This window comes from Danio rerio, chromosome 9 (assembly GCF_052040795.2).
Source record: "Danio rerio strain M-AB ecotype USA chromosome 9, GRCz13ab, whole genome shotgun sequence".
NCBI lineage: Eukaryota > Metazoa > Chordata > Actinopteri > Cypriniformes > Danionidae > Danio > Danio rerio.
In genome coordinates this window covers 23,159,364-23,169,669 of record NC_141029.1, presented here as the reverse complement: position 1 = coordinate 23,169,669, position 10,306 = coordinate 23,159,364, and the positions used below count along the sequence as shown (strand labels likewise).

The 10,306-nt window shown below is 38.0% G+C and overlaps 2 protein-coding genes across 5 annotated transcripts; one reads left to right on the top strand and one right to left on the bottom strand.

Moving 5' to 3' along the window:
* Window positions 1-2,144: 2,144 nt before the first annotated feature.
* On the bottom strand, window positions 2,145-7,327 carry zmp:0000001333. Of its 4 annotated transcripts, none has more exons than XR_015499350.1 (3): window positions 7,090-7,327; window positions 3,912-6,361; window positions 2,145-3,590 (listed from the first exon to the last, which is right to left on the bottom strand). XR_015499350.1 is itself a non-coding variant. In XM_087267697.1 (2 exons), the coding sequence occupies exons 1-2, from the start codon at window positions 7,265-7,267 to the stop codon at window positions 5,016-5,018; spliced, it is 1,524 nt and encodes a 507-aa protein (XP_087123823.1). In that variant the 5' UTR covers window positions 7,268-7,327; the 3' UTR covers window positions 2,145-5,015. The 4 variants fall into 4 exon arrangements, 1 of the variants encoding a protein (XP_087123823.1); XR_015499352.1 differs by having other exon boundaries at window positions 2,145-3,566; window positions 3,915-6,361; XR_015499351.1 differs by having other exon boundaries at window positions 3,927-6,361.
* A 77-nt stretch (window positions 7,328-7,404) lies between these two features.
* Window positions 7,405-9,323, top strand: sap18 (Sin3A associated protein 18). The gene is given in 4 exon segments (NM_200720.2): window positions 7,405-7,591; window positions 8,454-8,563; window positions 8,645-8,767; window positions 8,844-9,323. Coding segments are annotated over 4 exon segments (462 nt in total). The 5' UTR covers window positions 7,405-7,519; the 3' UTR covers window positions 9,001-9,323.
* Window positions 9,324-10,306: the final 983 nt, after the last annotated feature.

The window sequence follows — 10,306 nt, the reverse complement described above, 5'->3', positions numbered from 1 at the left end:
CTCGGCGTGTATCAGCAAACTAATAAAGCCCGAAAAAAGCCCTGACCTTAGCGAATAAACAGTGTTCCACCAGGATCATGTATGTCAGAAACTGTAGTTTACTGCTGAACTCATTTTGTCATGGTAAAATAACACAGAAATCGAATAATAACACTTCAGTCTCCTGCCGAAGCTCAGACGCGCTGCTTTGAGAAACTGTCAATCACAGCTGTCAATCACGATGACACGCCCAGCATTAAATTACTGCTAAAAACAAACTGTTTACAAAAATGAAGATCTGCACCTATTTCAGCACAATAACCAGTGCCTTAATCCACCAGAACCATCTTTCGGGATATTTTATTGCAAGTGTAATATTTTTTTTTATTTGGGCTCAAGTCTCCTTCATTAACACGGAGGAGGCGGGCTTTATGACTTGTACTGCAGCCAGCCCCCAGGGGCCGATCTAACGGCCGAGACCTTCACTCAAACGCAGGCTTGCGGCACACTTGTAGTTAACTTAATTCGATACGAACAAACTGAATAAACAAAGAGCACTGGTCGCTCACTTACCAAATCTGTAGAGACAGGACAATCACCAGCAACTAGAGCCGCGTCTTTATGAAGAGAAGACTAACGTTACAAGCGAATCCGGATTTCAGCGTTTGCAGATGAGAACAGCTCTCAGGTAAACAATGTTCCTCCTTAGACACGTAAGTTATTGTTGTCGAACGTCGCGTACACTGTTAATCCACACGTGATCCAGCTGCGCTCTCACAGAGAGAAAATGAAAACGAAACTTAATGGCAGCAAACTATAAAAGCAACACTTCACGCTTGTTTTGCCAACACAACGTGGCGTCTCTGTGGCGTAAACACGGTGACACTAATGAATATTAATGAAGTTGCACAATAGAGCGCGCTGATTGGTTTGAACCAAGCCTTACTCATGCATTAATGCATCACACTGTAAGACGTAATAAGACTCACTCTGGCACAGACGCCCGGTCTGCACGCTGGAATACAGGCTATTATGTCATGGCCGTGACGCAGCTTCAAAAATTCGTTTCAAACAGGAAGTACGATTTTGCTTGAAATAACGCAAAAACAACCAATTTACACTTTTTAGTGAAATATATGTGTCCTAATAGTGATTTTAGCAGTGTGGGTCACATATACGACAGCTCAAAAAATGTGTTTTGGTGTTTCGTGATCCTTTTAAACCCTTTAATCCGTGACAATCTCTTAAAAAGAACAACACACAAAGTGAAATTTTGAATTACTTTAGATTCTTATAAAAAATAGATGAAAAACCCAAAATAGCAACAGGAAACATTGAAACCATTTTAGAGCACTTCATATAGCCTAAGTTTGTTGCAAAAATGCTCTTTTGTAACAAATTTTGTTTGGTATAATTTGTTACTTTATTTTAATGTATTTTTTTTTGCTGGTACAAATATATTTTAGGTGAAGAGACGTGCAAATACTTTTTCCAATAATAAGGGAATAATATATCAATTAATGTTGACCTATTATAACAAATATAGTATTTCTGCCATTTTTCTTTATTACATGGATTTGAGTTATGAATTACAGTATTGGTATCACAATGCTTCAGCTGGTATATTATCGTGACATTAATTAATTGTATCACGACAAACCTAATGAGAAGTAGTTGCAACTTTTAGTCAACAAAATACAATAGGTACCATCAAAATAAAGTGTAGACCTTTTAGTCCTGCAGTGTGGCAAATTCATTTTTTCCAAGTATAAATGTGAGTCACCAAAATAAATATATTTTGATGTAAAGTTGGTTTTATATTCACACATTCTGACTTTCTCCTTAATAATATAAGTTTAGAAAAGTATTCTTTGCTAATTCTAAATAGGTAAATCATATTAGCATCCAAAGGCCATCAAAGTACAACACTGTTCACAGTCAAATAAATAGTGCTAATGTTGTTTTGAAGTCATACTTACAGTACATGTGATTTCAGAGCAAATGTTCAAAGTAACATGGTAAACAATATAGGGAGCAAGTCACAAGTTGTCACTGAATGAATGTGTGAATATAAAACCAACTTTACCTCAATCGAAATGTAAATTTAGCTTCTGATTATTTCTGCTGATTAAAATAAATACTCATACAATAAAGATGCCGAAGAATAACCGTTATTACAAAGTTTATGGGAACATTTTCTTACATGTTATACAACAGGATGCTACATTGACCTACAGTTGTGTTGGTCGTCTCTGCACATCAGACACATGACAAAAATGGGAAAACAGAAGCATCATCTTCTCAAACGCAGATAAACGGAGCTCACAAACACATTTGAGTGACAGCCAGGAAGGATAAACAAGTGCAATGGTTGAACTTCAGAGTGAATACATCATGCTAAATTCTATTAATGTTGATTAAAACAATGATCACACACAATGCAAATAACTAAATGGTAATTCTATGGTACTTAATCCCATAGTAATAGTGACTAGGCATCATCAGAAGTAAAAAGCACAGTACTGCTGGGTTATTGACAAAAATATATTATATATCTATACAGAAGCGAAAGAAAACCATAGGAGGCTTAACTCAGACAAAGGCACTGGAACCTAAAGGCAGCTGCTGTCAAAGTAAATGACTATAAGAGTCTCTGACCGAGGCGATTCTTCAGGGCCTTGAATATTTGAAATTCTCAGCATACAACTTCCACTCTCGACAATACCAATTTAAAGTTAAGCTATGGATGGAATGTCTCTATCAAACCAAAGCATCAACAAAGTCAGCTCAGAGACTAAGGAAGCTCCTTACGTAAAACAAAATCACACACACACAGAGGGAAGATTGTCCAGTGAACTGTGCCTAACTAATGATTGGAACTGGTCCTTAAGTTGCATAAGGCCCTGTTAACAGCTGATATTAAGATGCGTTTCTGTCAATCTGATCACAAATGGACGATGATAAATGCATGTGTGAATGGAGGCTGAAACACTTTGTAAACTATCAACCACATCCAGAGGTAGTCCAAACACATAAATGTAGACGCTCATGTGGACAAATGCAAATAAAAATCAGATAAAAACACCTCATCCTCAACCTACCATTATAGTTAGTGTTGTTAAAGTACACTAACCAGGCATGATTTCAGCTAGTAAGTTTGGTTTGAAGGTGTTGAAGAAAATATTAGACTTTTGGAATAACTTTAAGAACAAATGAAGGGAATGTATTTAATCATTTGAATGAAGCAAAATACGCTGTGTAAATGTAAATGTTTTGATTTGTTCCTTTTCCTGAGCAATTTTGTTCAGTTTCTGTGAAAAAAAGCCCTAAATTCTTTCATTCTGCACACCACTTCTAGTTTCTATAATGGTTTAAGTGCGCTTGAGCATATATAAATCAATAACAAACTGAGAAAACATCTTCATCAGTTTGACAACACAAAAGTCACAAGCCCCGCTGCTTCTTATTTAGAGTAGGGTTGTCACGATACCAAAATTCAATACCAGTCTGTACTGGAATTTTAAAAAACTGGAATTTTTCATTTTACTCAAACATTTGAGCGCTGTTGACCACTTTCTTAAACAGCGCTGATTTGCCATTGTGTTCACATGCTCAACAGAAATGACTGTTATTGGCCTTGAAGGCCATTGGTTTACCGAACTCACCACTGTTTACTGCGTGTAACCACAGATACAGGGACACTGGAGCGCTTTAAAGCAGCGATTCATCAACGGATCACTTGTATGTCAGCTTATAGACCAACCAGCTGATAGGCGCGACTATGAAATGCTCCAGTGTCTCTGTATCTGTGGTTACACGCAGTAAACAGCGATGAGTTTGGTAAACCTATGACCTTCATGGCCAATCACAGTCATTTCTGTTGAGCACGTGAAAACAATGACAAATCAGCGCTGTTTAAGATTGTGCTTAACAGCTCTCAAATGTACGTGAAAAAAATGTATGTCAGTAAACTGCGATGAGTTCGGTGAACCAATGACCTTCACGGCCAATCACAGTCATTTCTGTTGAGCACGTGAACACAATGGCAAATCAGAACGTGCTCAACAGTGCTCAAATGTTCGAGGAAAATGAACGTTTTTCAAATTCCAGTATCGTGACAATCCTACTTTAGGATGCAAAATTGTCAGAATTCTGAGTTTGTTTTGTTTATGTTAATGTCCTAATTGTATGATTTCTTGTTTGTTCCCCCCGACAAATTTCTGTTGTAGTCTGTGCTGTTTGCAGTGCGTTACTGTATTTGTATGCCTTGTGAGAATTTACGTGCACATGTGTGTAGTCAAAGCGAAGATGTTTTTCTAATATTCATTAATTTTCTTTTCAGCTTAGTCTCTTTGTTTTCTTAATATGTTAGTGTTTTTCCTTATGAAAGGTTTTCTTAACTTGTAGTGCATTTCAGTATTTAGATGCGTTAAAATATTTGCGTGCATGTGTGTGAATTGAAGTGCATAATGTTTTTCTCAATTTGTTAGCATTTCTATTTGCAGTTTTTTTTATTTTTGTCTCTCAGCCACTGTAAGTTTTTTTTAAACACAGATTCACTTTTTGGCTGTAAATGCATGAATTTGAAGATAAGATTTTAAGCTTTGATCTACAACTACCAGTAGTTCTCCTACCAGTCGTGACTCTAACACAAACCCAACAGCTTTCTGCAGTTTTGTAGCAGAAACAAAAGCTGCTGTTCTTTGCTCTCATTTTCCACTGTCTGCTATTATATTTCATTTAGATGTGCGAGCTTATTGCAAAGTATTACACTGAAATCCTCTAAAAAAATCAAGAAAGTGGTTCAAAGTGAACAAAACAGCTGGATTAAGCAGCAGGTATAACGGTGAATGTGTCTCCCTCGTCTACTTCTAATCAGATTGACCAAAATGCATCTTAACACCAGATGTAAACCAGTCCTTGTTCTGATCCCTCTTGTAAGAACAGAAAATGTCTTCTATAATAATAGAGAAACAATAAAGGTGCATTCAGCAATGGTACAAGTAAAAGTGACTTTTACAAAAGTGTGGCAAATATCATTCCAGGGGAGCAGCAGAAATGCACAGATTATTCAAGGCACAAGCAACCTGCACAATCTTATCAAAAGTGCTCACATTGGAAGTGCGGTCTACGACTGTAAAGGGGCTCTCCACTGGTCCAGTTAACATGGAATATCTCCTCTTAACAATGTCTATTACCTTTCCAACATGCATATGAGCAATCGCTTTATCTGATAGTGCTCCAACTGGCGAGAAATCTCCATCCAGTCCGCTCTGGCTATTTTCAAAGTAATTGCTACTAGTGATTTTGAGTTCGGCTTTCCGAGCACCTACTAAGCCCCCAATGTCAAAGTCACGCTCTGCCAGAACAACATCACCAGGCAGGAGTTTACAGAGAAGGCCAGAACTCTCAACTAGACTCTTGTCGCTGACATGACCCGGAGATCCTCTGGAAACAAACGTGACTACACCCTGAGGAGCAACACCGATGACATATTTAAGCTCATTCACAGTGGACTGCACTGGTGTGGTCAATGCTGTAGATGCAACATCTTGATTTCCATCCACACTGAGAGCTCTTTCCAGAGACACCCTAAAGCAGTCAATGATCACCGCACAGTCTGGGTATGTGCAACACAATGCAGCTGGTAGATTTTTTCTGAGCTCTACTCTGGAGGGCCAAAAAACAGCAGTTGGCACAAGAGTGGTGAACATTATGTGAATAATCCGATGGACAGTCCTGGCCACTGTGGCAACCTTGACTCCAAAACGATAAGCCAAGTCTTGGTTTCTGAGATCCAGCTTGAGGCGCATTAGTGTCAAGAGAAGTTGCTGGAATTTGGAGAGTTTGACATTTTTGTCTCCTTTCATATGTGGAATGAGAAGCAACATGACCGTCTCGAACACAAAGTAGTTCGGCAATCCTGTGTAAAAGCGAACCTTCTCTGGATCATTCCTAAAGGAAGCCTCAGTGAGAGACATCTTATCTAGCGATTCCCTCAGCTCCATGTTTTCTTTCTTAAGAGCCTCAAGACTGGACTCATAGTCAGGGGGAATGTTTTTGACTGGTTGTCCTCTTTGGAGTACGCTTGTTTGTGAGATTTCTTCTTTTACAGCATCTTCAGTCTTAACATCCTCCTCGTCACAACTGCTCAGTGAAGAGGAAACACTCTCCGGCTCTTCTTGACTTGTCATCTGGCTATTTTCCTCCAAGAAACGCCCTTGTCCTTGCAAAAAGAGCAAAGCATTGGCGGCCTCCACTTGTGCCTCTTGTTTATCATACATTTCACAAGAACCTGCTTCTTTCATATTTGGGGAAAGTGGCGCTGAGGTGAAAACTGAAGGAACAAAATCAGGGGATCGAGGATTTTTCACTTGTTTTCCTGTAAATGGAAAAAAAAACATTGATGTATTTAAAAATGCATTCATGTTCTTTAAAAAAAACTAATAATTTATATAAATTAAAATGTTATGGTTTATAAGACACTTAAAAACAATGTGCAAATTCACCAGGCAACTCAATTTATAAGCGTTTCTTTGTACAACTTCAGTGCATCAGACAGTTTTAAAACACAGTATAAATCAGTAACTGTCCAAATCAAGCACAGACAATTAGTCTTTGATGAAGTCTAAATATTAAAATACACAAATGCAAACTCTTACAAGCAACTATCGTCTGATACAGTATTTTTACACATTCATCTAGTGGTTATAATGTGTTATTACATATAATCTGTTTTCTCCCTCCAGATGGCACCAATGGCTTATTAATATATATATTTATACACAAACACACACATTATAATTATTATACTATAGGGCATATTAAATTGTGTTGTATCAAGAAATATAAAAGAAAAACAGCGCATTCATTTTTCACATGTTAATTTAGTGAGCAATACCATGCGTTTACCCCCCAAAAATAATAGCTTAGTCCACATTTGTATTGAACCCAAGCCCTAAAGTGCATTATAACAGTAAGAGTAATGTAGGCATCAGGCAGGGCTTCATCACCATTTAACACATTACTAGACATATTTACAACCATCACAGAGATTAGATTACTGCTAACCTACACATGCTATATGCACCACATAAGATATTACCCTACCTGAAATGAAGTGTGTGCTGCAGAGTCTGCTGCCCTCGTTTGGCACCCACCCTTCACGATTCACAGCAGCGATCCAGCGCTGCTTCCGCTCCGGGTCGCGGGGAAACCTGTAAAAGGATAACGCGGTCCCTAGAGTTCTCCTGTTCCGACAACCGGCCACTACGCAAGTGTGCACCATATTAATGCCACCAAATTAGTGGACGTATTTGGTTTCCTGAACTAGTAATATTTACAATCTGACTCCCAAAATGGCGGTGGGGGAGAGTAGGCGACACGAGTGTGTCGTCATTTCACTAGTCGTAACCGGTCGGTCGTGATTGGTTCTCGCTGTCTTGGCTATGATGATATCATCTCACCGCGCCGCGATCGAGCGTTTACTGGCGTCGTGAACAGCGACTCATCGCTTATTCTTTCAACAAATAAGATAAAAATGGCTGTGGAATCGAGGGTCACACAGGAGGAGATCAAAAAAGAGCCAACAAAGCCAGTGGATAGAGAAAAGGTTTGTTTTCAGTTACTTCTGTTCGTCAGTGGCGCGAATATTCGTGCACAAACGAGGCGTCCTGCATGCTAAGCTAATTTGTAAATCTAACGCTAACTAAAAATGTAGGTACACAGAAACATTACAAAATATCTAGTTGCAACGTTATACTACAAATCGTATCTTAAACCGTGTGCATTCCTTTTAGACATTTGGCCTTTTTGTTTTATTTTGTACTCATTTTATCTGTTAATGTAGCATAGCGTACATTCTGGCAAATAAAAAGTTGCTTTTATTAAGCTTTTAATATATTATACCCATTTTCTTATCAAGATTCTGTTTTGGACTGGTAAAAAAACGTCGACTAATATTTAACCATCCCAGTGCCATTTAAGTAAAAAGTCACATACTCTTTGTTAACAGGCTTCCATTTAAAAACGCAATTATATAAAAAATGTTTAACATTATATTTTTTGGCACATTTCTTCAGTTTTGTTTTGGAGTAAAATTGAGCATGTTTTCATTTCAGGCCAAATGAACTAAAGTAATACAAATGTTGTTCTGATCGTCGACTTAAAGACAAATAACCTCTAAAAATCTGCACAGAAAAGTATATTTCTCATAAATCAATTTAGTGTTAAAACTACTTTTGTAGTTATTATCAGAATTGATGTTGGTTAAGAAATGAGATTACATCTGCACCAGTGGTTAGTGTGTCAACACATGCACTTCGGTGACCCGAGTTTGATTCCTGCCTAACGATCCTGTGCCAACTGTTTAATAACCATTATATTGGATGCACAGACACATCTGCATGTCTGATTGTTTTAAAAGACATTGTTATTAATACTTTCTACATGTGTTTGTTGTGCTCGTTGTGCAGACATGCCCACTTCTCCTGAGAGTGTTCACCACCAACAATGGAAGGCACCATCGCATGGATGAGTTTGCCCGGGGGAACGTGCCCTCTAGTGAACTTCAGATTTACACCTGGTAAGTATTATTATAAAACAGGCACTGCATCAATGATCAACTGAACCATACAATCCTGATTTGTATATGCCTTGGCTGCAGGATGGATGCTACTCTAAAAGAACTGACAAGCCTGGTGAAAGAAGTCTATCCGGAAGCTCGGAAGAAAGGCACACATTTTGGATTCGCCATTGTTTACCCAGACCCCAAACGACAAATCTACCGGTAATGAATACAGAGTTCTTAATACTCTGTTAAGATTTGTTATGGATTTTTTATAACTCCACTGGCTTTATTGCAGGGTTAAAGAAATTGGCAACACAGTTTCTGGACGCAAAGGTGCAGATGACTCGATGACGCTTCAGTCACAAAGCTTTCAGATCGGAGATTATCTTGACATTGCCATCACTCCGCCTAACCGCGCACCGCCTCTCCAAGGACGCATGAGGCCCTACTGACCTGAAACAACACTTGACTGCATTTAAATGAAAGGGGTGAAGTCTGTCTTCCTGCAGAGTTTAGTTCAGCCCTTGTCTGAGCTTTTCAGGTGAACTGCAAGACTTTGATTTGATCGAGTGTTTATGTCAGAACTAAACTCTGCAGGAAGGTTCATGCAGAATAGCAGCATGATTGAGCTGATAATCTCGATTTGGAAGTAAAAAGGAAAGTCTTTTCATATATTATGTTCTTTGTGGAGTTTTATATCAGATCTACCTTTTTAGTTCTAGTCCTGTTAGCGTGATTCAAATCATTCATGAATAAATGTTTTTTTTTTTCAGTATCTTGTCTAAAGTCGTATCATTTATAAACCTTTTTTTAGTTAAATGAAGTATTCATTGTTTAAATAAATATTTCAATTTAGCAAGTAGATCTCAGAATGAATGCACTAATGATTAAGCTTTAGTAACTTTATAGTTGTCTCTAACTACTTTGTACTTTTTCCATGTAGTGCAGAATATGAAGATGTACAAGTTGGTACATTGTAAGTACACTTACAATTTAAAAGTATATTATTCGCACAGTAAACTTTACCCCAACCCTACTATTGAACCGTACCTCACATTCAGTAGCAGAAAATGTGGGAAATTTCCAAAATAACATGTAGCTATAAAGTAACCATTTGGCCTTGTTGGCATTTGTATGTTCGTTTATTGTAGTTAGGTTAAACTGCAAAAGCATTTTGTCCATCTGGCTTTATCTACTGTAACTCGGGGGTGTCCAGAGTCAGTCCTGGAGCGCCAATGTCTTGCAAAGTTTAGCCTTAACCCTAATCAAACAAACCTGAACCAGCTAATCTAGTGCTTACTAGATGACCTGGAAACTTCATGGCAGGCGTGTTGAAGCAAGTTGGAGCTCAACTCAGCCGGAAACCGGCCCACCAGGACTAAGTTTGGACACCCCTGATCTAACTAGTCTAACTAAGGGATAGTTAACACAAAACTGAAAATACTGTCATTTACTTTTCACAAACATGTTTTAGTTTCTTAGTTTTTGTTGAACACCAAAGAAGATAATTTGAGGAAAGGTGGAAACCTTTGACCATTGACTTCCAAAGTATTTGTTTTTCTTACTATGGAAGTCAAGGGTTACGGTTTCTAAACATTCTTCAAAATATCTTCCTTGTATTCAACAGAAAAAAAACTAGAGCTCTGGAAACACCTGGTGGTGGGTAAATGTTAATTTTTGGGTGAGCTACAGTGTCTTTATTATATAGTGTACCTAGCATTTTTAAATGGCATTTAAATCTAAGACCAAAACACATAA